Source organism: Plectropomus leopardus, chromosome 23 (assembly GCF_026936395.1).
Source record: "Plectropomus leopardus strain MGB_pleo_1.0 chromosome 23, ASM2693639v1, whole genome shotgun sequence".
In the NCBI taxonomy this organism is placed as follows: Eukaryota; Metazoa; Chordata; class Actinopteri; order Perciformes; family Serranidae; genus Plectropomus; species Plectropomus leopardus.
Window position 1 is genome coordinate 4,688,765 of NC_142198.1, and position 27,373 is coordinate 4,716,137.

General features: G+C 36.6%; 4 protein-coding genes across 4 annotated transcripts; 3 read left to right on the plus strand and 1 right to left on the minus strand.

Moving 5' to 3' along the window:
- The first annotated feature begins 123 nt into the window (after positions 1 to 123).
- On the plus strand, positions 124 to 9,171 carry otub1b (OTU deubiquitinase, ubiquitin aldehyde binding 1b). The gene is made up of 7 exons (XM_042511912.2): positions 124 to 239; positions 4,270 to 4,331; positions 5,057 to 5,155; positions 6,371 to 6,489; positions 6,794 to 6,878; positions 7,102 to 7,296; positions 8,574 to 9,171. Exons 1-7 carry the CDS (start codon positions 155 to 157, stop codon positions 8,769 to 8,771), a joined length of 843 nt encoding a protein of 280 aa, XP_042367846.1. The 5' UTR covers positions 124 to 154; the 3' UTR covers positions 8,772 to 9,171.
- A 1,779-nt stretch (positions 9,172 to 10,950) lies between these two features.
- On the plus strand, positions 10,951 to 13,285 carry cskmt (citrate synthase lysine methyltransferase). The gene is made up of 2 exons (XM_042511913.2): positions 10,951 to 11,130; positions 12,519 to 13,285. The coding sequence occupies exons 1-2, from the start codon at positions 11,049 to 11,051 to the stop codon at positions 13,199 to 13,201; spliced, it is 765 nt and encodes a 254-aa protein (XP_042367847.2). The 5' UTR covers positions 10,951 to 11,048; the 3' UTR covers positions 13,202 to 13,285.
- Positions 13,286 to 13,420: 135 nt separating this feature from the next.
- LOC121962169 (macrophage mannose receptor 1-like) lies at positions 13,421 to 23,871 on the plus strand. Its single transcript, XM_042512376.2, has 5 exons — positions 13,421 to 16,286; positions 18,661 to 19,026; positions 19,118 to 19,474; positions 19,943 to 20,040; positions 20,126 to 23,871. The coding sequence occupies exons 1-5, from the start codon at positions 16,250 to 16,252 to the stop codon at positions 20,255 to 20,257; spliced, it is 990 nt and encodes a 329-aa protein (XP_042368310.2). The 5' UTR covers positions 13,421 to 16,249; the 3' UTR covers positions 20,258 to 23,871.
- Positions 23,477 to 26,975, minus strand: LOC121962055 (ependymin). The gene is made up of 6 exons (XM_042512245.2): positions 26,825 to 26,975; positions 26,687 to 26,721; positions 25,546 to 25,680; positions 25,276 to 25,468; positions 25,028 to 25,115; positions 23,477 to 24,159 (listed from the first exon to the last, which is right to left on the minus strand). The coding sequence occupies exons 1-6, from the start codon at positions 26,889 to 26,891 to the stop codon at positions 24,036 to 24,038; spliced, it is 642 nt and encodes a 213-aa protein (XP_042368179.2). The 5' UTR covers positions 26,892 to 26,975; the 3' UTR covers positions 23,477 to 24,035.
- Positions 26,976 to 27,373: the final 398 nt, after the last annotated feature.

Here is a 27,373-nt window from a genome sequence, read left to right on the forward strand (position 1 = left end):
AGAGAATGTAGAAAATGTAGCCTGGACATTTTGATACTTTTAGTTGAGTCCTAATTTTGCTGATAGGCCCCTTGACATAAAAATGTCTGCTAGTGTTGTTTCTAAAAAAAATAAATAAAACAAACACAAAGTCTCGCCCGGAAGTGTGTAATGAATGAGGTCATGCAGAGGGAGGAAACAGATCTCGATAGCTAAGATGGCGGAGGAGCAGCAGGAAACATCACAGGGAGAGGTGGAGGGTGAGAGAAACCGTTACATCACTAAATATCCATTTCATGGCACGGTCATTTCTCTAACGAGGGCGGCCATCATCCACACCAGTGTCCGCTCGGTGTTTCAGCCGCTGCCGTCTCCGTGATAGCGGTGTTTGACACGCAGCGGTGTGGGGGAGACAGAGGCCACAGCTAACGTTAGCTAGCAACCATTGCTACACAAAGAGAAAACGCTTGTTTAGTTATTGACAGGACAACAGTAAATGACAGTCTCGGGGTTTTTGACGTGAGGAAATGTTAAAAGTGTATGTTTAATATTAAAGAAAGGTCACCGTCTTTTTGGTAGATAGACGAACAAATTCGTCGTGACCAGAAATTGTTTTGTTTTCGCACAGGTCGAGCTAGCTGACTGACGTTAGCCGGTGTTGTGGATTAACTTGTTTTTATGCTGCTCGTGGTGACGGCACGTGATAATAACGGAAAGAGAAACGCTGCTGTCTTCGTTATTCATTCACAGTTGTCTTTAATATATTACATTTCGAACATCTGGTTCTGTTTTTATTTTCGTAAATGTAACATTGGTTTTATCAAGCAGAACAACTACCAAGAAACTAATAAACAATCAAATGAATCAAAACAGATTGATATACATTATTTTATAAAATTGGCACTAAAGGCACCATCTCCCTGTCATTGAAGAAAAACAGTCTGTGAGATCTCAGCATTATTTCTGAACGTATTGCTCACCAACTGGTTTCTATAATTCAAACAGTACAGCCAGATTTACCTTTTGTACATGCAAAGCGCACTTCAGATTTGAGTGCTTTTCTTCTTCAACAAGAATAGTTTCAGAGAATAACTGCAAACAAATACATAAATCAAATACTTTTAATTACTTTTAAAGGGTAACATTGTTTTACAATTGGAAACATAGTTTCCCTTGTATTTGTCTCCAAGTGACGAATGTCAAGTTAATTTTATTTGTAAGCCTATTATCACAATTCACAGTTTGCCAAAGAGGGCTTTTTACATCATTTCACATCTCTCTGTCCCCGGACCCTCACAGCGGATGAGGAAAAACACCCCCCCAAAATCCCTTTAATGGGGGAAAACATGATAGAAACCTCAGGAAGAGCAGCTGAGGAAGGATCCCGTTTCCAGGATGGACAGATATGTTGTTGATGTGTTGTGTTTACAGAACAATACAATTACAGTAATGACACATAGGAAAGAAAAAGAGGGGGAGGAAGAGAGAGAGACAGAGATACATAGCAACAACAGTAATAATAACATCTAACTATAGTAATAGAAATATGAATTTTAATGAATGCAGCTTATGACAGTATGTATGTTACATGCAAATATTAGAGCATATGTCTGTGACAGTTATAATCATATGTGTATAATAATAGTGTAAGTATGACTGATAATAATGAGAATGATAATAATAATAATGATAAACTTTATTTGTATGGCACCTTTGATATGCAGCCCAACTTTACAAAAAGAAATTACATGCGCCAACTGCTCAACATGAACATAGAGACATTATAAAAACCTGCACGGAAAAACAAGATTAAGCTCAGAATAGAATACATAGAATGCATTTTCACATTGACAAAAACCCACTTGATAATACTAGTAAAAGTAAGATGAAAATTAGGATTAAAAATAGAATGCACATAATGCATAACATGAGATGGAAAATAAAAACCCATTGAGATACTATTAAAAAATAAGGCTTAAAATAGAGTGTATAAAATGCAAATTAAGGGGAATACAACATTGTAAAAAGGTGCAGCAGTTTGAATTGAATTGGCACAATTAACATCCACTGTAAGTGTTAGTTTTTGTCACAGACAGGCTCAAAGTGTCAGACAACATATGGAAAGGAGCCCTACAGAGACAGACAAGAGCAAGATCCTTTTGTTAAGTCAGAAACAGCCTCAAAATTACTATTGCTATATCCACCAGATTCCATTTAAAATACACAGTAGTGTATAGAACCAGCATATTCTCACATCTAACTGGGTGAATTCAGGGTTTATTTTAACTAAACCAGAGTTTGTGGTTATTTGAACAGTGTAGAGACCAAGCAAGATGATTTTTCTTGCATTTTTATGCATTTCTTTTGTGTTTCTGTTAGCTTTGACTAAATTGCATCACTGTTTAAAATGACTGTTTATTTAAACACAGTCTGGTTTCGGTGCTTTTTTCTGGTTGAACAAACAAAAGGGATCTTACATTTTAATACGAAGGCCTATCTTTGTAGGGATCCTTCCATAATGTTATCAGACATCCAGAATAATAATCTGAGCCTGTCAGCGGCAAAAACACACACTTTAAGTGGACGCAAATTGATGCTGCACAGTTGCCTGAAGGGATGACATTGCAGCTTGTTTGGCTTGTCTAGCTGCGGTACTCTTGCTTAATTTCAAACATTGTTGTCTCCATTAGTGACTTAGACACTAAAATGTGGGAAAACTGCATTCAGGTTTAAAAACACCCATTAATTTGTGGCTCGTTTTTGATGAATCTTTCAAACGTGTTGCTGGTGCATTGTGCATGGAAAGTGTCACACGATAATCAAGCTATATTGTTTCGGTTGGTGAGCGTAACTTCTGCACAGACACAATTTGCAGTGCTTGTATGCAAGTGGTGTCTGTAACAGTTTTTTCACTTGTCTGCTGAGCAGTTTAATTTTAGTGCACATTTAAACCATTAAGTTTATTCTGTGATTTTTTTTTGCTGTAAAAAATGATATCTTTGTTTAAGAATGTACTTTCCTGCTGTGGTGTAAATTTGCATCACTGACCTTCCAACATACAATTACTACATTATTATAGCTTCTCATTTTACTGCAACAGCGTGATGTTCCACTAAGGAAGTGGTTTGACCCCCATAAGTCCTTGAGAGGGTGTCAGGGGATCCCCAGAAAAATTCATTTTTATCATTTCATTCACTATAAAAGTTAATATTCTGATCAGAAGTTTATTTTTTTTTTAGCATTTATATCCTCAGGTGTAGTTGTCAACTATACACTTCAGCTCTTAATCATATCTGACAACCAAAATCTTTTTAAATGGAGGTCCCTGAAGGAAAATATTGTCATGTGGGAGTTCCTGACCATGGCGTCCTTGGCCCTGATGTGATCCAGATTTTTAAATCCAGATGTCACTTATTTTATTAAAGGTTTTTTATGAAGATGTCCGTCACCAGCCTCAGGGGTGTAAATATGGACAGCACAGACAGGGCTAATGGGGTGAGGGGTCACATAGAGAGAGTGGATTGTGGAAAATGGGCCTGTTAGTAATAGAAAATAGATTGTGCCTGTATTCAAAGAACTCACATTAAATTCATTTGCTATAGTTGGACAGTTGCAATCTATAACAAATTATATTATAAAAGATGTGCTTATCCAACATAAACTTTAAATACACTATAAAAATTGGATGAAACGAGAAGGAAATCCAGGCCCTCCAAAAATTTAGAGTGGCTGAATCATTAAAAAGCCAACATGTTTCGACCAACAGCGGTCATGTTGGCTCTTTTAACGATTTTGCCACTATAATAAAGACCTTTTAATGTTATTTCTCCTCTTTTTTCACACTTTTGGAGTGCCTTTGACTTCCCTTTCGTTTCATCCTGTTGTTTCCCATTTTCCATGAGCGCTCGATACAGTTTCATGACCTACATTTGATTGTAGTCTACAGAGCAACCATTCATCTCTCTTTGTTTACACTATGAAAATTATTCAAATAAATGAATAATTGCATATTTTCTTTGGTGTTTTTTGTCATACATATATGCAATAGTGGTTTCTGTGTTATATATTTGTTGGTTTTATGCAGTGTCAAGTCTCTATTTGATCATGTGACAAGATGACAAGATTACATGGTAGTCATTTTAAGTGCATAAGTAGTCTGTAGCATACACTGGGGACCAGTGTAACTACCTGACGCCACTGACTGGCTTTGTACAATTTCTGCCATCATTGATTTCCCATAGGAGTATTTTATTTCTAAAGCCTAATGAATCTGTCCCCCTTCTCTTACAGGAGTGAACTGTCTGGCATATGACGAGGCCATAATTGCTCAACAGGACAGAATTCAGCAGGAGGTGAGAAATATTTTATTTTTATTTTTTTTAAATTGAGGATCAGAATTGAAAGGTTTTCAGATTCCAGTCACTTCTTATAAAGTTATACATCCAAAAATCTGATGTGTGGATACAGCTAAACTCCTCTTATACATATCATAAAAGATGCCTCAATGGTTTGCCTTCAATTTACAATTGTTCATTCATATAATTTTGAATAACCACTTTTAAAACTTCCTAGGAATCAGTACTGTTGACCTTGACCTTTTAACCATCTAACATCAGTTCCCCTGCGCTGCATTCAGATGACTTTCACAATCATTTTAACCTCTAAAACCTGAGAAAATTGTGTAGCATCTTGGAAAGAAATGTCCTGCAGACTGCAAAAAAAGTAAAAGTTAAGAAGGAACTGATCTGAAAATCAACTGAAAAAATTTAAGAGAAAAATGAAAAATGTTTAGAAAACTAAGGTTTTTGTTTATTTGCTTAGATTTTCAGCACTTTTTTGATTGTTGTTTTTTTTTCCTTCTCTTTATTTTTCTTATTTTTCAGTAATTTCTTTTAACTTTTTATTCATTTTTTGGGGCCATTTCTTGTTAAAATGCTCATCCCTCTCCAATGTATTAGAAAGAAATCAAGCCGATATGCTTAAAATAACTATGAAACTTGTCTGTACAGCTGCAGCCTGTTAAAAAATAAGTTACAGTGCATGTACTAACTCAGTCCTCTTTTGTCTGTGTGTCTAGATAGCCAACAGTAACCCTTTAGTGTCGGACAGACAGGATCTGTCCGTGCTGCAGAGGGAATACGCTGAGGATGACACAGTTTATCAGCTCAAGATCAAGGTCAGTCAAAGCACACCACCTGAGGCCCGCACTTTGAGACCACTTCAACATACCCAGGATATCTTTTAATCACCTTGCTTCTCTTAACCCTAATTTGGATAAAAGGAATCACAAAGCTGGTTATCAACTAGTTCAGTCAACTCTAGGTTTTCCTAAACGGCCACAAGCGCTCGCATTTGAAAGCGGCAGGGTCGGTAATTAGAAACGGCAGCATCAGAACAATGAATAAAGTACTTCGTATGATATGAAATGGAACGGTGACACTAATTGCGGGAGAGTTGTGTTTAACCCCTCGATTCTATCAGGTCCGTCAACGTCGTGTTATGGAGCGTGTTATGGAGCGTCTCAGAAGCGGCTCGCTGCTCTGCTGCGAGTAATATACGCAACGACTCATTTTTTTCCGGATGCGGAGAGCAGCTGCTTCAGGTCGTGTGTGTATAAATATATATATGTGTATAAAGTTATTTCACAGAATTAATATTATTTTAAACACTTTTTGACTCAGATCAGTTCCTTTCTTTTTGATGTTTTTTTTTTCTTTTACTTTATTTTTCTTTTTTTCCCAATTTTCAGGATATTTTTTTGCAGACTACTTATGACAAAAAAATGCTTAACCTATGTTTATGGCGGACATAAAGCCAGGTTTCCAAGGGTTAATATTGCAAATACAAAATAAACTTTTGGTAGCCTACAAGATCAATAAAATTGTTGAAAAGCAGGAAATAAATCACAGTATATTGCAATATATTTTATTGCAAGACTCAGCACATCACATCGCGTTTAAAACTGCAGCAATAGTAAATCGGGACTGAAGCATCACGATAATATCAAACTTTGTGGTGACTTTCTCCCCAAATAGACATCGCTCTTATGTTCTTTTGGCCATAATATTTGTGCAAGTGAAATTCTGGTGAAAAAAACATAAATGCTTTTCATCTAAAAGCGAAAATGATGATTTCTACTCTATGTTTGCCATATAGTCATTTTGTATATTTCACGTGGAAAAAGTGTCGATACATCAGTTATGTTCGATATATTGCCCAATCCTGCTTTGTATTTCAGTCCTCTGTTCTCAGGTTACTGCACCCACATAATTTCCTCCACTGTCCAGTGTGTCATTGTATCCAGAGCCACTAACCAAAACTGTATGCTGCTTACATACGGATACCGTTTTTGCATTTGATGTTGTATCTGTGGTTTCTCTTTCTGTTGCAGGACCTACACAAAAAATACTCGTACATTCGTAAGACGCGTCCAGATGGCAACTGCTTTTACAGAGCCTTTGGCTTCGCACATCTCGAGTCGCTGCTAGATGACAGCAAAGAGCTTCAAAAGTGAGTTCCATCGCTCTCTTGACTTCATACTTGTGTAATCTTGGACCGTTAAAGTGGCACAGTTTTATTTTCTCTTGTCTGCATAGATTTTATGTATTCTTTTTTTTTGTCTTATTCAAATCTTTTACATGTGTTAATGGTAATCTAGCTATATAATTATGTATACAGTCCCCTTATGTTTAGGGGTTTTGTTGTCTTTTATGGTAAATAAAAATAGTTTGGGTATCTGCACATTTTTCCGTTACGCCCAAAAAATACGATGGTTGCTATAATACTCATGGATCCATGCTTTTTGTGTTGTCAGGTTCAAAGCAGTCGCAGGTAAAAGTAAACTGGACTTGGTTAACGAGGGCTTCACTGAGTTCACCATCGAAGACTTTCATAATACCGTGAGTTTCTTTTATTGGAAGATTCATCAGTTCTCACTGTATATCTTGTATCCCATTGGACTTCTCATTTCTCTGATAACTCTGAACGGTCATCTGCCAAAGTACATGATGTATTTGGTCAGCTTTTGCAGGCAGACGCACTTAGATTTGCCCCGTTGGACAGTAGTTTGGCAAGCAGGACATATCAATCCAACAATGTAAATGATGTCTTTTCCTCCCCCAGTTCATGGATTTGATCGAACTGTGCGAGAAGCAGCCGAACCTGCAGGAGCTGCTGAACTCCTTCAACGACCAGAACGTGTCCGACTACGTGGTCGTGTACCTGCGGCTGCTCACCTCGGGCTACCTGCAGCGAGAGTACGGCTTCTTTCAGCACTTCATAGAGGGAGGACGCTCCGTCAAGGAGTTCTGTCAGCAGGTGGGTTTTCTTAACTTTCACGGTGAAAAGGAATTTTTTTTTTTTTTTTTTTTTTTACTTTAAAATAAAATCTATTTGTATACTTCTTTTACCTTTTAAATAAAAATGTTCTTTTTTAAAATTGATTAATTTCTTATTTATTTTCTCTCGCCTTTTTGTTATCTCTAAATTGTTCAATTTATGACGGGACGATGGATGTTGGGATGTGTGGGGGATTTTTTTATTTTTATTTTATTTAATTTTTTTCCTAATGCAGATGTTCTAGCGTAACACAGCTGTTGGAATTCTTCATAATGTGTTCAGAAAATGAATAAAAAAACTGGGGGGAAAAAGACATTTCTGTAAGACGATTAGGACCATGTTAAAGGAAAAAAATGTTGAGAACAAAGTCATAATTTCTAGAAAAAGTTTTATACTTATACATACTTTAACACATACTTATACATTTATGAGTTAAATCCCGTAATACTGCGATTCTTTTTCATAAAGTTACAAGTTTAATCATGTGATATTACAACCTTTTTGTTATAAATTTATGATATAAAACCCATAATACTGCAATTCTTTTTCATAAAGTTACAATTTTAATCACGTAATATTACAACATTTTTCTCTTAAATTTGAGTGTAATCTTGTTATATTACAGCTTTTCTTCTTGTAAATATATTCATTTAATGATGTAATATTTCAGTGTTTTTTCTCATAAATTTACTAGCTTAATCTCTTAACAATACAACTTTTTTCTCATAACTTCATCAATTTAATCTCGTCACAAGTTACAAGTTTAATCACTTCCTATTCGTATTCTTGTAAATTTACAAGTTAGTCTCGTAATATTACAACTTCCGTCTCATAAAGATACAGGTTTAGTCCAGTAATAATACAACTTTTTATCTCTTAAATTTTAGTTCATCTCGTAATAATATGACTTTCGCCTTATAAAGTTGAGTTTAATCATGTAGTAATAAGACATGTAAATTTTTAAGTCTACTCTCGCAATGTCACAACTTTTCATCTCGCAAATTTAAAAGTTCAATCTCATATTGTTACAACTTATTTCTTCTTAAGTTTAAATATTTAATCATTTAATATTGTGACTTTGTGTTGGAAATTACAACTTTATTCTCCTTAATGTTTAAATTTGATCACTTAAAAAAAATGTTCCCCTCAAAATTACGACTTTATTTTCTAAATGTAAGATCTTTTTTCTTTAATATGCCCTAATCCTCTTGTGTACAATCTCACTTAAATGTGCTTCTTTTTTCTTTTTCTTCAAGGAGGTAGAGCCCATGTCTAAAGAAAGTGACCACATTCACATCATCGCCTTAGCCCAGGCCCTGAACGTTTCCATCCTGGTGGAGTACATGGACAGAGGAGAGGGAGGAACTGTCAATCACCACGTTTTCCCTGAAGGCGGCGACCCACGCATCTTCCTCCTCTATAGACCTGGCCATTACGACATCTTGTACAAATAACACTCCCGGCCACACCTCATCCTCCTCCCGCTGTACACCACAGCGGCGGGTTTAAGAAAAATAACTTCAGCAGCCACGTTGATGAAGCCTACATCTGTGTACAAGATTACACTCATGTATTTAAAAACAACAAAAAAAAATCAAAATAAAAGATAAAATCACTTTACATGCCTCCCTTACCCCTCTTGCCCCAAACTCCCCAGTTGATCCTCAGTCATCACAAAATGGTTAATTAAAAAAAATCTTTGGAAAAATAGAAGTGACTCCAGGCATTTAGAGTTGTACAGGTTTTTTTTTTTTTCTTTTGTGGTTGTAAATGTTATCTACTTGCTTTATGTTGGATTCTTTTCCTTTGTTACACTGCGTTTCATTGAGTTTTATTAAAGGGATTTACATCTTATTTCTTCTGTTGTGTTTTTCTTGTCATGTTTTATTTTTATTAAAAGAAAAAGGTTGAATTTATTTTTTTAGAATTATAAATTAGCAGCAATGTGGACTTAAGAATACATGCAAAAATGCAACTTTTCTTTTTAAAAAATAGTCATGATTAAAATGGCATTGCATTTGGTGAAGAGCACATTTTAATCATGACTTTATAATTATGACCACTAATTATGACTTGTGTATGACTCAAACCTCAAAGGTTAGCACTTTTGCCAGTCCTAGCTTGGGACATGACATGAGTTTTGCCTGACTTGATTTGAGACTTGACATGGGACTTTACTGGCTTGGCTTGGGACTTAACTTGGGACTTGCCAGTCTTGACTTGGTACCTGACATGGGATCTGCCAGTCTTGACTTGGGACATGACTTGGGTCTTGCCTGTCTGGACTTGGGTCTTGAAATGGAACTTTTCTGGCTTGACTAACAAGTCAAGCCAGAAAAGTCCCATTTCAAGTTCCAAGTCCAGACTTGGGACTTACAAGTCTTGACTTAGGACTTGGCATCTTGGGTCTAGATTTGAGACCTGACATAGAACTTGCCTGTCTTGACTCAGGACATGACTTAGGTCTTGCCTGTCTTGACTCAGGACATGACTTAGGTCTTGCCTGTCTTGACTCAGGACATGACTTAGGTCTTGCCTGTCTTGACTTGGGATTTGAGAGCAAAGACTTGAGACAGACTTGTGACTTGCTAAACTATGACTTGTTCTCTTTTAATTAATAATTACCTTCACTTTTATTTCTATCTAATAAATGTGTCTTCCTCAAATAGCATTTTGTATCACCCTAAAAGCCCAAATATATATTTGTAGTTTCCTCGTGTAAAACAAGGAATAGCAGTAAATTCTCACATTTGAAAAGCTGAAACCAGCATTATGGATTTATTTTGAAATGTGTTAATATTTTGCCAAGTGATTAATCAAGGAATCATTAGTTGAATTCTTGCTGTAAAAATACAGGTCTGCACAGCAACGTTGATTTGTGAAGCAGAAGGATTCTCACATTAGTTTCTTTGGAAGTCCTAAGTGACCATACATTCATAAATTCTTTTCCCCCTTTGTGATGGGAGAGATAATGAATAAAGACATAATTGATTTAAGAACTTGAGATAACAAAACAAAAATACCATAATGGTAGGTCATTCATTGAAATAATGTTTTTGAAACATCATACAAATGGGAGTGGGGGAATGGGGGGTATGTGGTGGCCATTTGTGTCCAGTTTTAACCAACCGAGTGAGAGGAGCAGACTGATTTACATTCCCTTAGCCATCAATTTAGCTCGACAGACAGATTTTGTAATCTTTATATTCATGTAACGTTTACTCATTCATTTGTTTAAAAAATATTTTAGAATAGAAAACATTAAAGCATAAAACAAAGGGCTTATCATATCCATCAGTCAGCATTGCATATCATATGACGATGGAAATCTCAGGCCAATCACTATTAATTTGTTATCTTGAAACCTCAAATTAATTATGTTGTTATCTAGGGGAAAAACAGTTTCATTTGGAGATCTCATGAACTTTTTCCTTTTATCTCTGTTTTAAATTTGTATTTTGATGATGTTATCTTGTTTTATTGTCTGTGTACCTCTCTATGAGCTGAGTCCTTCAAGTTTTGAATTGAATTTAAAAAAATGTATGAATGTATGGCAGTTTAAGGCTTCCGTACTTTACAATGTACCTGCTGCTATATCCCAGGATTTAGGTCAGTAGGCGCCAGCTAGGGTGTAATGACCAGTGTCAACAGCGTGAGGCAGCAATGCGCCAGCCGCGCCTAGTTTGAACAAGAAAAAAGGAATCAGAAGAAGAAGAAGTTGCTGAGGAGAAATGACTGCGTTCACGAAGTCGTTGGCAATATCGATCAGGCGAGTTGTTGCATCTCGTGTGCGGCATCACTCCTCCCTCACAAGTACGTTCAAACTGTTTCTAAATGTTCATATTTAGTGAAATGTGTCAGTGTTGTTACAACGAGCAACACATGTCAGTGCCGCTGCAGTCAACCAATGCTAGCTTGTTAGCTAGCTTCAGTGGGTTAGCTAAAGAGTTTATGACCAACTGGTTGAATGTGTACCTAAACTAATTTAGGACGTACATTTTACTCCGCGTCAACATGTGTTGACACCGACAGGTTAGCTAAAAATTCATTAATTTGTCTTATTTTGGATACATACAGTAAGCTACCAGTTCCCAGTTTCTTAGCTAACGTCACACTAAGCTAAAACTACTTATTGGCTACATTCATGGAGGTCACTATAAAGGCTCCAAAAGGCCATACAGTTGAAAAATACCCCTGTAAATGATTACATTTAAAGCTGTCAGCTTGGTAGACTTCCTTCTTGCAAAGTTCAGTAATGACCTCCAAAGTGAGGGACTGTATTTATCAGAGGAGAGAGTGGCTGGGTTGTGACCTTTTTATTTATTTTTATCTTCACCCCCTCGCCAAAGCTACAGCGTTTTCCCTGAGCCTCCCTTAGTGACTGCTTACCATATATAACCATGTTCATTTAGTATTCATACCAAATGAAGTAGTATTTGAGAAAATGTAAAGAGCAAATGACAAAAAAGTTGTCTTCAAGATCTCAAAATAGTGAAAATGTGACAATAATCTCAGTTTTTACAGTTACTGGATAGGATAAATGGTGTGGTTTTGGTGCCTTTCAAACCTGTCTGCAGGATCAAGGGTTAAGATTGTATTTACAATGAATTCAAAATAATACAAATAAATGTGTATTTCCCTCCCACAAACCAAAATAAAAACACAATCCCCTTCCCTTTGCTTAAAAACTTATTTGATATTCCTGACCTGTTATGCAGGCAATGCAATTTATGAAATAAATGCAGGGAACTTGCTGTATACGATGTTGAACTTTTTAGTTTTGAGCAAACATTTGCTAAAGGCATATAAACAAAGTTTTGTGTTGAAATTTGTTGTATTTCAAATTCTAAATTTCAACAAGAAATATTTAAATATTTTATTGTAAATGCATATCGGTTCCAAATACTGGTTATTGGTCTATTTAAGTACTAATAATCGTTATCTGTATCAACCCTGAAAAAGCAATATCAGTTGACCCCTAGTTTTTAGTGTGCGAGAAAAAACATTTTCTTCGCAAATTGAATGTAACATGGCATTGCTTATAAATGGTTATTTTGTGGGAGAAATATTCCATTAAGTTATACATAAAGTCTTTTGACATATGACAGAAGCATGCAGGCACAAATTTCAGGTGTATGATATAAAAATAATGTCCACTTCCCAGCTCTTATGATATAACCCCAATGTGTGTTTCTGCCTAGCTGAGCTGATTGCAAACATGGACAAGAAAGCAACCTGGGACCGCTTCTACACTGAGAGCAGCAGCGGTACAACCACCTTCAAAAACTTTGAGTGGTTCTTTGGCTTCGATGCTGTCCGAGACTTCATCATGCCCCTCTTGCAGACCAAGTCCCACCCAGATGCTCCGCTCCAGGTACTGGATATGGGCTGTGGCACTTCTGCTTTAGGGCCCTGTATTTACAGACACTCTCTTCTCCCTGTGCGTGTCACTTGTGCTGACATTTCTCCTGTAGCTGTGCGACTTATGCAGGAACACATCCAAACCAAAGACTTTCAACCTTACAATCTTTATTCCTGGCTTGAGTTTGTAGAGCTGGACTGCACGCAGCTTCACAAGCACTTTGATAGTAGTAGTGTCGACCTTATAGTCGATAAAGGCACCACAGACGCTTTGTTGAGGTCAAAAGAGGGGAGACGGAAGGCCAGTCTGGTGCTGAAGCAGTGTTTGAAGGTATTGCGGAGCTCAGGATCACTGCTCCAGTTTTCAGATGAGGACCCTGATTCCAGGCTCCTGTGGCTGGAGACTGAGGCACAGGAGCCGGGGATTATGGCAGCAGATGTTGGCGTGCAGGAGGTCGGGGAGTTAAGGGGAATGTCTTACTATTGCTACCACGTGACTCCTCGCCCTGTTGCTCAGCAGTAATTCTCTGTATGGTCAGAATATTAGATGAATGAAATATTTTACATGATTATTTTAAAAATATATGTTTTTTTTATTCTAACTTAATCATGCTTCATTGTTGTCATGATTTCATATTGGTCCATATATGTGTCAACTTTATGACAAGGTAAATGTCACCTATGGTGCAGTATGATTATACATTTAACCCTTAGGGCCTGCTTTAATATTTCACAACCGTAACCCTAAAAATATTTAGATTAAATAGATTAAATAATAGATTTTCTACTACTTTCATGGAGTTTTTTTTTTTTTTTTCAAACTAACATCAGTCCTAATCATAAATATTAAGTATTCTTAAATATTCATACATTTTCAGAATATTACCTTTTAAATGCCAGGTTTTTGTCATGATATTTTTAGATGAAAAAAACAAAACACAGTAAATAAATTACTTTCAATATACTACATGCTAAGTATATATATTTTGATTATCATAGCCAGAGATATGTCAATAATTAGCAGTGACATTGATGTTTATACATGATTTTTTTGTGCAGTGTCAAATACTCACACTCATATCGTTCTGCACCGAAATTGCGCTTTTCAAAATCAGGCTATAAAAAAAACCCAAACATTAAAATGATTTTCTACTGTCATTTTTTTAAAAATCATCATAATCATAATCCTAATCAGAAATATAAAATATTCATTTATTTTCAGAATTTTAATCCTTTAAATGTAAAGTTTTTGTCATGATGCCACTGTTTTTGGATTAAAAACACACACACACACACACACACACACAAAAATGAATTATTTTCAATATATTACATGGAAAGTAGTTTTTTTTCTATTATTACATTCTCATACATTATCATAAGTCAATGATTAGCACTAATACTGACACCTAGTGGAAATAACATGTTTTTTTATACATACGCCAAATAAAGTAAAATGCGATGTAATCAGGTGAAAAAAAAAGTCCAAAGAAAAAACCCCAAAAGGAAATCCAGAAATAATACAATACATTATTTTATTGCTTTGCTGTCTGAGGGATCAAAAATTACTCTTTGAATGGGTTTCAATGGTGCATTTTTTTTGGCACTTAACAATATGAATGTAACAATTTGATTTCCACGGTGTATTTTAGATAAAAATTCCAAAATTAAACAAAAACAGAAACAAAAAAATACCCAGTCTTACTAAAATGTATTCCATATACATAAACACAGTCAAAATAATCAAAAAATGAACAATTGAAAGTGTGTAAAATTAGCCAAGCAGTCCCTAAGGGTTAAAGCAACAGTTTACTACAAAATAAAAAAAAATGCATATTTGTCCTCTTACCTGAAATGCTTTTTATTAATCTAGATTGTTTTGGTGTGAGTTGCAGAGTGTTGGAGATATCGCTGTAGAGATGTTTGCCTATTCTCTAATGTAATGGAACTAGATGGCACTCGGCTTGTGGCCCTCACATCACCTAAACAATACATTTGAAAAACTCAGCAACAATGTCTCTTTCCAGAAATCCTGACCTGCTTACTCAAGATAATACACAGACCTTATGAGCAGTTTCATGTAGGAGCTATTTTTTTTCTACCATACTACACCCGCCAAAAGTATCACCATGCAGAAGGAAGAGTGCATCTACTCATGGTTGAGATTGTGCTTGTGGCATCGTGAGATGTAAACATTAATGTCATCCTCCTTGGCTGGGCTGTAACATTAGCTAGTTTAGTGGTGCTAGTTGAGCCAACAGATGTTACTTTTTACTGTCAATGAGGATATATAGCAGTCAATAAAACAAGGTTTTTTAAATCAGAGGTTTCCAACTGGTCCACCTATATTTCTCCTTAGTCAGTTCAAGGTCCATACATTTGATAAATTACCACATATTCAAATTTAATTCATAAAACGTAAATAACAATTTGACTTGGAAAACCAAGAAATAAAATGCATTGCACAAGTTAACAGAAATGGCACGTCAAAATCTCTGTGCTGGAAATTCACTTAAAAACATAAAAAGACTGTTTTTAAAAGGTTGACACAGTCACGAGTCACTTGCGGTCCTCTCAGAATGGACTTGTGGCCCACTTTTGGACCAGGAACCTTCAGCTGGGTACTACTTTTTTTTTTTTTCAACAGTTACTTCCATGAGCACAACAGTCAACAGTCATAAATGTGCGTGCAATATGTTCGTGCTGACTAGTCCAATAGTTTTAGAGGTTAGCTGATACTTACAGATACACTCATGCAGGCACACGCGCACACACACACACACGCACAAAACCAAATCCATGATTCCCTCCAGGCTTAAGGCCAGGCAGGGATGAGATAATGTCTTCGTCCATTCAATGACCTGTCTCTTGCAGGTGTTGAGAGGCATTCTGAGAGATGTAGAAAGCAGATTTTAGCTGGTTGAGAGACAACCAGTAAAGAGGGCAAGAATAGAATGACGACTTCTCCTTTTCTTCCCTGAGATCTTGTCTGTGGATTATCTTGAGTAACCAGGTCATGATTTGCGTAAAGAGACATTGCTGTTGGGTTTTTTAAACATTTTTTTGTCGCTTTGAGCACGACAAGCTGAGTGCCATCTAGAAATCTCTCTAGCCATCTCTAGAAATTCTCCAGATCAATATAATAATCATAAATAATACAAAAACAGTAATCAACAGAAACAAAGAAAATATGGTCTGGTATGAGTAGTCCTGCAAACAGATTGGAATATGAAATCCATATAAGCATCGGTGAGAGGCATACTTGGAAATAAATGAATAGACCTTGTGACAGAGAACTGATAGGGATGCTTTATTGGTTTGCTAGCTTTTGAATATTTAAATATTAACAAATAGTTTTCTTTATGATCTACCCATGATGATACCAAGTGACGAGCCACTCTGCTCTTTGCATAAAGATAAAAAGGCTCTCTTAACTTTGTTACAAAGAAAAGGAGCAGGTGTTCATTTTCCTAGATTTGACTCAGTTTGACTTCCGTGATTACAATCAGTGATCTATGTAAAATACCCAGTACCATACATTAACACAGACAGTCCACAGAGCAGCATCACGATGGAAAGGATCTATCTGTCTGTCTTATATCTCTCAGGTAAGTGAATTCTTATGATTGCCTGAATGCTTGTTGCTCAGTTTGCTGATATTGAAGCATATAGTCATAGGTGTTATCCTCATAAGTTTGAAGATTTTTTTTTATATATATATACAGGTGCATCTCAACAAATAAGAATATTGTGAAAAAGTTCAATGTTTTCTTTCAGCTATTCAAACAAGTGAAAATCTAATATACTCTAGACTCATTACATTGGAACTTAAATGTTTCAAGCATTTTTCTATTTTAAGTTTGATGATTATGGCCTACAGCCAGAAAAATGTAGAAAAAGCATGTATAGAAATATTGGAATATTTCATTTCAAGTTTGAGTAAATTGCCTTTCAAACAGTATAAATACTGTGCATCTCTAAGTCTAGTTCAGTATACGCAACCATAATCATGGGGAAGTCTGCTGACTTGACACTTGTCCAGAAGACGATCATTGACACCCTTCAGAGGAAGGGTAAGCCACAGAAGGTCATTGCTGAAAAGGCTGGCTGTTTGCAGAGTGCTGTATCAAAGCATATTGATGGAACGTTGATTGGAAGGGAAAAGTGCGGTAGGAAAAGGCGTGCGAACAACAGAGACGACTGCAGGCTTGAGAGGACTGTCAAAAAAGTTGATTCAAGAACTTGGGAGAGCTTAACATGAAGTGGACTGAGGCTGGTGTCGGTGCATCAAGAGCCACCACACACAGACGTCATCGGGAAAGGGGCTACAACAGTCGCATTCTTAATGTCGAGCCACTCCTGAACGAGCGACAACATCAGAGCCGTCTAATCTGGGCCAAGGAGAAGAAGAACTGGACTGTTGCTAAGTAGTCCAAAGTTATCTTTACAGATTAAAGTAAAGTTTGCATTTCATTTGGAAATCAAGGTCGTAGAGTGTGGAGGAAAAGCGGAGAGGCACAGAATCCAGGTTTCCAGCATGTCCGCAGTTGGTGATGATTTGGGGTGCTATGTTGTGCCACTGTGTTTTATCAAGTCCAAAGTCAATGCAGCTGTATACCAAGAGATTTTAGAGCACTTCATGCTTCCATCTGCTGACAAACTTTATGGAGATGCCGATGTCCTTTTCCAGCAGGACTTGGCGCCTGCCCACAGTGCAAAAACTACTTCCAAATGGTTTGCCAACCATGATATTACTGTGCTTGGTTGGCCAGCCAACTCGACTGACCTGAAGCCTCATAGATTTTCTATGGGGTATTGGGAAAGATGAGCGACAACCTACCCAAAAATACAGACCAGCTGAAGGCCGCTATCAAAGCAACCTGGGCTTCAGTGACACATGAACATTGCCACAGGTTGATCGCCTCCATGCCACGCTGCATTGATGCAGGAATTCGTACTAAATGAGCCCCGACTAACTATTTTGTATAAATTAACATACCTTTCAGAAATAGGACATTTCTGTTTTGTAAGTCATTTTTTGAATGATCCAAGGAAATATTCTAATACTTTTAAACATGCCTTTTCACATTTTTCTAGCTGTAGGCCACAATCATCCAAATTTAAACAGACAGTTGCTTGAAACCTTTAAGTTTACATGAAATGAGTCTAGAGTATATTAGATTTTCACTTTAAACAACTGATGGAAAACATTAAACTTTTTCACGATATTCTTATTTGTTGAGATGCAACTGTATTTATTTTTTGGGGGGGGCTGGGACACCTAATAGAGACTTTTTAGCATAAAAATGATCCCATACCCACAAGGTACCCATAGCTGTGGCATAACCAATGTGGGCAATTGACATGGGGCCATTACAGAACCCATGGAAAATTTTGGCTGGGCTAATTTAGGAATTCCAGTATATTATTTCCATGGTCTAGAAAAGTTCAATCGATATTTAAAAGCTACTTTCTGTAAAAACTAAATCGTAGAAATATGTTTCAAAGTTGTCATCGTGTTTGGTGGCTAAAAAGTGATTCAATTTACATTTAAACAGCATAGTTACAATAATCTTCTAAAACCTGAGCAAATGGATATGATTTCTTTCAAAAACATGGGGAGAAGGTAACAAGCAACTTATTAAGACCTGGCCCAAACATAAGCAAAGAAATAGTTTAGAAGGTACAAGAAAGTCACCTGAAAATAAGCACAAAAAAAAGTAAAAGACAAAAACTAATTCAAAATGACCTGAAAAAGACATAATTTCTGTGACATATCAATACAATTTGCTCTGGATCAGAGGGTCAAATAGCTTATGAAAGGCATCTAAGGCAAGGCTGGTTAACAGCAAGACTGAGCCAGCCCTAACTATATGTTTTATCAAAGACTGAAGTGTAAGTGAATGGTAAATGGTGGGCATAATTTAGAGTTTAAATTATGTTGATAGACAAACCTTTAACAAACTCTTGTTCCCATCACAGGCTGGCATTTCTTAGCATGCCTTCCCCGTGAGTACCACTATATTGCAGATTTAAAGACTTGGACTGAAGCTCGGGCGTACTGCAGAAAGACATACACTGACCTGGCCACCATTGAAAACTCTGAAGATCTGACCCAATTTACTGCCACAGCTGCATCTGAAGCCTGGATCGGCCTGTACAATAATATCATCTGGGAGTGGTCAGACGGCTACACGGGGACTGGAGAGGGATATAAGAACTGGCAAAACCGCAACGACAATGAACCAGACTTTGCCGACTATGATCAGTTCTGTGTGCTCATGGGACCTGCTGGAGGGTTTTGGGATGATGGCTGCACGCTCACATATCCATTTATCTGTTATAGAGGTAAAGAAGGGCACATTTCAGTTTTAAAAAATTAAGATCTGAAAATTTAGTATGTGAAATTGACAAATTGTTCCCAAACTCTTGACTGCAGGAACACAGCTGAATCCTGAATTTGTTGCTGTGACTGACAGAATGACATGGTTCGATGCTCAGAGGCACTGCAGGGAGAACTACATAGACCTAGCCACTGTGAGGAACAACACTGAGAACCAAGAGGTTAAAAATGCCATGCAGGGGGAAGACTGGGCGTGGATTGGTTTGTACAGGGATCCTCACATGTACTGGTCTGATGGGAGTGGCTACTCATTCAGCCAGTGGTCCTCAGGTTCAATCCAAATTGGCTCGATAGGCGTCATGTGTGCGACAGCACTGCAGACATCAGGAGCATGGAAAGGATGGCCCTGTGAAGTTACATTTCCATTTGTCTGCTACAGTGTCCCTCCACCTCGTGAGTGATTCCCCAGATAGCAATTTTTGGTTATAAAAAGATTCTGAGAACAGTACAATGCAACCACAGACTGTTTTAGTAATGTTTTCAGTGTCAAGCGTTCTTTATATTCCCGAACATTCTTCTTAAAGTTTTGGGCAATGTTATCTATAAACATAAAAAAAATCTGTAATCTCAGGCCTCAGTTGTATTTTCTGACTGTTGCTTTGAAAATGTTCTTCCTTTGTTCTTGTAACATTGTGGGAATGTTTTATGAAAGAACATTCTATGATCTGTCACCTCTCAACATCACCAAAACATCCTCAGAATGCTGCAATTATAACGCTACGTGTTAGTCAGCATTAAACCTTAAAGGAACATAATTTGAAAAGATAAACATCCTTAAAATGTCCTTAAAATGTTTTCTTTAAAATTCATTTGCATTTTTGAGGTAATTCCAAGCATGGTTTTTTTTTGTCTGTGTCCAAGCACCAGTAATGAGGCAGATAATAAAGCTGAGGATAGCGCCAGGGGACCCCTCTGTGGATCTCAATGACGCTGCCGTGAAAGCAAACCTCCTGAAACAGGTGAGCCTCCAAAATCCACCCTGAACTAATAAAAGCTACCCTCAAACTGCGCAAATTGACAACGGCTACCGTTTGTGTTCCCCAGTTCCAGGACAGCCTGAAGGAGAAAGGAGTGCAAGGCGTCACGCTGAAGTGGAGAGAGCAGTCTGATGGGAAAGTTTTCCACAAGGAGGAAAAAAGTTCACGGAAGAAGTCAGGAAAGAAAACTGAGCTCTAAAATTGATTTCCAACTTCACTTATGTTTTTCTCTTTCTCATTGTGAATGGGGATTCTTTGTACACTTGACGTAGCAACGGTGTGAAATATTTTAATGAAATGTAGTGATGTTGAGCAGGGGCGGAGCCAGACGTTTTTGGGTTTGCGCTGCGTTCATGTGATGTTGGAAGGTTGGAGTTTTCCAGGTCGTTAAGTGGGAACACTGTTGTATTTTAATGCTAAGAGTGTTTAAACAAGATGTTCATAACTGTTTTCAGTTTAATTATGACAGCAAAGAGCAAAGGAAACAGATAAGGTGCGCTATGATTTCAAAGATATGTATTTTATTCATATAAATGTCTGCCTATTAAAAGCAGTAGGCAATGAGGGAGGCTGCAGTCTTTAAAAATTGATATTTAATATGTGAAGTTTCTTACCCTTGAACAACTGACTTTTGCACGCCATGTTTAAGCATTTATGACGTCAAGTCGGCAGCTGGTGCTGTAATTATTGCAGAGTTGTTTTTCTGACATGAGCGGCTGTTCCCAGCAGAAAGTCATCGTTTCGATTATTCCGACATCACATGAACGCAGCATTAGTCCAAACATAGGGGTTCCAGGGAGATTATTTTTGTCATTTACAGCAGCTATATGCACTATATTTAAGCCATTTGAGATAATATAAATTATAACAGTTATAATAATATACAACAGAATTTTGAATATCATTTGGGAAAAACTTAAATCATAGTCAACGTGAGTTACAGAGGTCAGGTTTAGGCTGGTAGTGTTACTTTGGTTAGGTTTAGGAAAAGACAAGGTTGGGGTGTATATTCACTTGGCTCAGAATACCACTCTCCTAGGTGAAAGTCCTGTGTCTTTTGACCTATTCACCACCCGTACATATGTCTCCTCAAAGACAGTGTGTATGGAGCTAATATTCTGCCAAAACTTAACAAACAAAACATGTTTTACAACAAACACAATGTACTTTGCAGTTGAAAAACATAATTTATGAAATTATTTTGTTTTGTTAATACAAAATGTACCTATTAAACCAATGCACAACATATTTAGCCTTCATCACACTTCAGAGACAAACACAACATGTCTTACTAGAAAATATATTCTACAAAAACAAAAAAAGATCATGCAACCTTTGACAGTATTTTTTACGATGAAGATTTAAGGCCACATTGAGGAAAATGAAATTTTTTGATATTACTTAAAATTGTAATTTTATGAGAATAAACTCAACATAATGAGAATAAAGTAATAGTTTTGCGAGAAAAAAAGTCATAATATGATGAGAATAGTAATATTATTAGAATAAAGTTGTATACTGTGAGAATAAAGTCAAATAAAGCAAATAAAGGGCTAGGGTTTACGGAAATAAATATATTGCCAGCAAACTATTAAACAGGCAAAAGGCACAGGCAGCCTAGGATTTTCTCACAAATGTCCCAAATAATTCTTCCTCCAGCAGCAGGTGGTGCTATGAGTCAATTTAAATGCCGCTGTATTTTTAAATAAAAAGCAGGGAGAGCGCCGCAGGGATGATGTTTTTTTGTAGGCCAATCTGGAAGCTAGTGTTACCCTGGTTCCTTCCCAGGATATTAGCTCCATACACATGGGGCCGCTTCCTTCTTTTCTCCCATTAGCGCATTGATCACATGATAGGTGTGTATTGCAAGAACTGCTGGCTCATCATTATAAGGTATATGTTTGTTATTTGCAGCATTACTAATTATTTGTTTTGCTGGAGCTGGCGCTACAATGAAATGCATACCATAATATTCTGGGTTGCTCTAATGGCAAAATAAGGAACAACAATGCTGAGTAGATGTCTTGAATAATCAAAACTAAATATAAGGCCAACAGAAGAGCATTTTCTCAATTATATTAGACTCATTTAGGGAACAGCACAGGGATTTTGAGAAAACATTCTGGGCTGGAGCCCCAGAGGACACCCCACCCCTGCTCCGCCCCTGATGTGTACCATACTTTTTATGTATATATATATATATATAATTTATATTAATTTATTATAATTTATATTTTATATATCTATATGTTTTTTAGGGCTTTTATTACCTTTGTTTGATAGGACAGATGTAGCATGAAAGGGAAAAGGGAGAGAGGGGGGATGACATGCAGCAAAGGGCCGAGTTCAGACTCGAACCACTGACCTCTGCAGCGAGGACACAACCTCCACCAACTAAGCCACCAGACGCCCCATGTGTACCATATTTTGAGCAATTTTACTCAGAATGTATTAACTCAGTGAAGAGTTTTCCTGAATGACAAAAATATCCATACACATATTTATCATCACTGTTTTATTGTATCTTTTGAATGACGAGCTCATGTCATGTTTTAAAGTGCAGATGAATTGAGCTCTTCGGGTACTTGAGAGGGAATAAAAATGCAACACTGCCCTCTTGTAGTCACATGAGTATGTTGCTTAAAAAACAATGGGCCTCATGCAGATGCAGCAAATGAGAAACTGAAATACTGTTCAATAAATTATAAAAAAGGTAAATGTGATATCAGGGAAATGTATTTACGTACTAGAAGTAAAAGAATGCATGCAAAAATGTTTAAATAAATGTAATAAATATAAAATAATTCAGAGAAAAAGCAGCAAGTCCTCATATAAAGGAGAAGTTTGAACCTTGAAATGTTTTTTTTTTGCATGACAAATGACTTATAAAAATAGTTGCTAATTAATTTTCTAATCAATCTACAAGCTGGACTAGTTTATTTTCATATTTTTGGTTTATGCGCAAAAATCTTAATTTGTAAACTAGTTATCTAATAATAGCAGTGGAGTAAAAGTACAATATTTCCCTCTAAAGTGTTCTGGAGTGGAAGTGGAAAGTGGCAATAGATTGAGATAATCAAGTAATGTAAAAGTTTCTATAGATTTGTACTTAAATACAATACTTGTAGAAATGTACTTAGTTATATTCTGGTCAGTAGAGGGACACACAGTAGCTGAAGTTACGGTGATTGGGATCAATGCGCCAAGTATATTAGTATCTCTTTAGCCTTAAAATTTAATGATTCAGTCATTATAATTATTTGCCTCATTTAAATATAATTAAATGATACTCATGCATTTACAATGTAAGCTTATTTTTCCTTGTGGTGGTCAGAGGTGAAAGGAGTACTACAGCTGATATTCAATTCTAAATTTACAACAGCCTCACTAATTCAACAGAAATGAAGGATTACAAATACAAGGTTAGTTTTTGGATTAACCACAAAAACATGTTTAATAGAAAAAGCACAATAAGACATCAATGAGGCAGCCAAAACAGAGAAGTAAGCCTCATTAACCCCTACACCCCTGCAGAAAACACACACTAAGTGCATTGAACAAATCAGTGATTGGATGTGTTGGTGTGTCTTCCAATTTTCCTATTAGATAAGAATAAAATTAAAAAATATTTTGGTGTCAAAAAGGAACAAATGTAAGTGCTCTCTTGAAGGTCTAACAAACTCTTAGTCTTGTTGATATATATCCTTTGTCTTGACCATCATTTTACTGGTTATATGTATATTGTAGAAGAAAATATGCATTAAACAGATTGTAATATCTTGCAAAAATGAATAAAATTAACCATTTAGTCCATGTATGTTTTCTTTTTTTTATACCACAAGTGAAATTACATCATATCATTTCTGGTATCACCTGTAATAAATGACATCATTGGTAAGTACCCTCAGTCTTTTGTTAAAACACACAAATAAAAGAATGATCATCACAGTTCATTAAATTTCTGAAAATATTCTCTTTTAAAACAGGCTGAAGAAGGTCTCTGGATTCTCACTGTCCTCTTCCTCCAGCTGGGCGTCACCACAGAAGCGTGGAGGGATGAGCTGTTGCGGGTCTACCAGTCCATTGACGTTGTTGAAGAAGCTGAAGGTGAGAATACGAAATGATTTGTTACTTGTCTTTGTGCTAAACTGAGCTAAGCTAAGCTAACCATCTCCCTGCTTATAATGTATCCTCTCATCAAAGAAGTAAAAAACTGAAAAAAAAACTGAAAAAAAGAAGAAAACACCCAACTCAGCAATGTCAGAAATCATGATCCGGTTACTCAAGACAATCAGCAGACCTTGTTGTGGGCAGTTTCATATGGGATTTTTTTTCTACCACAAATGACATCAAGGAAGTGCTACAAAACTATTATTTTATTTTGTCTGTAATATAATTTGAAACATATATGTTAATTCAGCAAAAAAATTACCAATAAATCTATCGTCTGCCTTCTTCTGCCTTAATTAAAAGGAATACAGATATAGTTTTCTGGACAATTCCCCAATTTTTTTTTAAAAATAATATCTAATAATCCCCGACCTTTTGCTTATTTCCTCTCCAAACAAGCAAACAAACAAACATTAACAAATGGGAAAGTTAAAAAAACCCCCAATATTAACAGGGAAATAATACGAAAAAAAACCCCTGCTTGAAATATCATAATAATTCTGAAAATAATTATGTTGATAATGACAAATAAAGTGGATTTTTTTCCACTAGCTTTAAAAAAATCCACTGATTTCTTGTAATTGCCGAACACTTCTTGCCTAGTAGCTCATTGGCATTTTTCCTGTGTGAAATCAAAGCAATGCGCTTCAAAGTGTTCAGAGGTTTAAATCACTGTGAAAGATGTCTGAACGCAGCACAAGAAAAGTGACATTGATCCAGGTTTCAAAGGGTTAAACAAGCTACTGGTGAAAAAATCTTTCACTTCCCTTTTGTGAACTGTCATGTGATGTGCACTCACCTCGTCACCACCCATCCGCTTTTACTGGAATGGAACAGAGTGCTGACGGGGACGCATCCAAACTCTGTAACAGTGCTCATGTACTTGGCTGCAGAGACAAAGGTGGGTCACGAATGAGCTGAAGCAGCACAACCAGACCAGCCGGTTTGGGAGCATAAAATACCAAAGGCAGCGATGACACTGAAGAATCACAGAAAGTCATGTGCTGCAGAACACCACATGACGTGTCTAGTTCCCTCTTACTGTACCTGGTCCCCTCTTGGTCTGCAGCTCTCCCACCCAGGTGTTAACCAGCAGCCCCTGTCCTGGACCAGAGGAGCTGCCCATCACGCTTTGCCCCAGCAGAGAAGCATTTTTTGGGATCGCCAGTGGATGAAAGTCCATTCTCAGCCGCTTCTTGCAACATGTTTGGTTTCTGTAGTTAATCTTGTACATGACACCCTGGAGGACAGGACGGCAGCCGTTTGTGTTTTGCACAGCACCTCCTGCTGTAGATATTAAAACCATGTTTTTATTACCTGTTTGTAGAGTAGAAGTGCGTCAAAGTGGAAGGACTTATTGTCATAAGACCCAAACTCTCTGAGGCGGATGCGCTGTCTCAGTGCGTCATAGCTGTACTTGGCGTAGGCCATCAACTTCTCACTTTGGGTGGACTTGGAAAAAGAAGAAAGTGTAATTGAATTTTTTTTTAAATCTTTAATTTAATTTATTTATTTTGTTTATTATTACAAGAAGCATTGCATTTGAATAATCGAGTATGGTGAAAAAAAAAACCTTGTTAACCCTTTGAAACCTTTTTGTTTCCCTAAAAAGAAAAAAGGAGGAACAAGCAACCACAGCAGGAATTACCCCAAAATTAACAAGAAATTTGTAAAAACAACTAGAAAGTTATCTGAAAATTAGATTAAAAAAACAAACAAAACATTAAAAAAATGTTTTAAATAAAACTAAAGAAACAAACAAAAAAAAACAAAACAAAAAAGCAGACGAACAAACTAACAAACAAAAAACTGAAACAAAACAAAAAAGAAAGCAAAAAAACAGGCAAAAAAGACTTGAAAAAAAGTGCTTTAAAAGATTGTAATGTGATTATGTGATGTAATTTTGTTATTTTAATTAATTAATTATTAATTAATTATGAATATAGTTTTTCCCTACCTTTTTGCTTTTTTCCCCTGTACATTTTTCCATAGCTTTTAAGAAATAATTTACTAAATCTTCTAATTTATTGTAATTTGTGTAGGTAAAATCAACAAACAAAACAAAACAAACAAACGATAATAGAAAGTAAAAAAAAACACAACAAAACACAAGGCAGACAAAACTTGAAAAAAAATAATGTAATTTTAAAATATAATAATTATGAATATAGTTTTCCCCAAGTTTTTTTTTTTGTTTTTTTTTTAAATTCTAAATCAACTAATATCTTGCAATTTGTGGAACATTTATTATCAAGTTGCATAATGCCCCTCCCCCCATGTTATTGAAAGGAACTGCACCAATTTGCTTGGCATTTAAAGGTTTTTAATCCTTCTGAAGGATGTCTGAAAGCAGCACTAGAAAAGTGATGTCACTCCTGGTTTCAAAGGGTTAATGTATGGTCAGAATCTCTGGTTTACACTGTTGCACATTTACATATTTGATGACATAGCTACTCACCACGTAGAGGCTTCCAGTCAGCAGTGGTGGGGATTCTGTAAAGACAAAATCACAGCTGTGCTAAGCTTGCAATGGAATAGTATTTGCTCCTAATTGCTAAAACGGAACAGCATAATCACCACTCAGAAGTAACCTTACCGCACGGCTGTGGCCTCTGAGCGAGGCAGCCTGCTGAAAGGCACACCAACAGGACGAGGGCTATCATGTCGTCTGATGATAGAGTCCTCTGCTGCTGCAAATACGCTGCAGCGCTCACTTCCTTATAAACAAGCTGCTGAGGCTCCCAGTTTGCATCCACTGCCAGGTTTTCATTGAGTCCTCAGTAGTTTACCTGTCCTTTCATAATAAAACACCATCACTAATTACATGTAAGATGTTCCAATTACTCAGGCGAACAGTCAAGCTGCATTTGCACTTCACATCCATGTCTGTCAGGAGTCATACATAACCATGACAGAAGATAATGTTCCAATTATGGATGTTGCTGCTTCCCCTTGACAGCACAGCAAAAATATACAATCAGCACAGTTTCAAGATCAGTGTGACCAGTTCTGACCAAATGTCTCCCCTTATGAGCCTGAGTTATGATGTTCAACAGTGGCCTAGAAAAGTATTTGTGCAGAATGTGATGATGTCATGGTGAAGTTGGCCTTTTTTGGATATAACATATCATCAGTTGTCATTTTA

What these genes read in the sequence shown, in the direction of transcription:
- otub1b (XM_042511912.2), top strand. Translation starts at nt 155, where the DNA reads ATGAGGTCATGCAGAGGGAGGAAACAGATCTCGATAGCTAAGATGGCG. An exon ending in ATCACAGGGAGAGGTGGAGG is followed by an intron (nt 240 to 4,269) that starts GTGAGAGAAACC and finishes CTTCTCTTACAG; the next exon opens with GAGTGAACTGTCTGGCATAT. An exon ending in TCAAGGAGTTCTGTCAGCAG is followed by an intron (nt 7,297 to 8,573) that starts GTGGGTTTTCTT and finishes TTTTTCTTCAAG; the next exon opens with GAGGTAGAGCCCATGTCTAA.
- cskmt (XM_042511913.2), top strand. Translation starts at nt 11,049, where the DNA reads ATGACTGCGTTCACGAAGTCGTTGGCAATATCGATCAGGCGAGTTGTT. An exon ending in GCATCACTCCTCCCTCACAA is followed by an intron (nt 11,131 to 12,518) that starts GTACGTTCAAAC and finishes GTTTCTGCCTAG; the next exon opens with CTGAGCTGATTGCAAACATG.
- LOC121962169 (XM_042512376.2), top strand. Translation starts at nt 16,250, where the DNA reads ATGGAAAGGATCTATCTGTCTGTCTTATATCTCTCAG. An exon ending in GTCTGTCTTATATCTCTCAG is followed by an intron (nt 16,287 to 18,660) that starts GTAAGTGAATTC and finishes TTCCCATCACAG; the next exon opens with GCTGGCATTTCTTAGCATGC. An exon ending in CTACAGTGTCCCTCCACCTC is followed by an intron (nt 19,475 to 19,942) that starts GTGAGTGATTCC and finishes TCTGTGTCCAAG; the next exon opens with CACCAGTAATGAGGCAGATA.
- LOC121962055 (XM_042512245.2), bottom strand. Translation starts at nt 26,891, where the DNA reads ATGATAGCCCTCGTCCTGTTGGTGTGCCTTTCAGCAGGCTGCCTCGCT. An exon ending in CACTTCTACTCTACAAACAG is followed by an intron (nt 25,469 to 25,545) that starts GTAATAAAAACA and finishes CCTGTCCTCCAG; the next exon opens with GGTGTCATGTACAAGATTAA. An exon ending in AGCGGATGGGTGGTGACGAG is followed by an intron (nt 24,160 to 25,027) that starts GTGAGTGCACAT and finishes TCTCACCTTCAG; the next exon opens with CTTCTTCAACAACGTCAATG.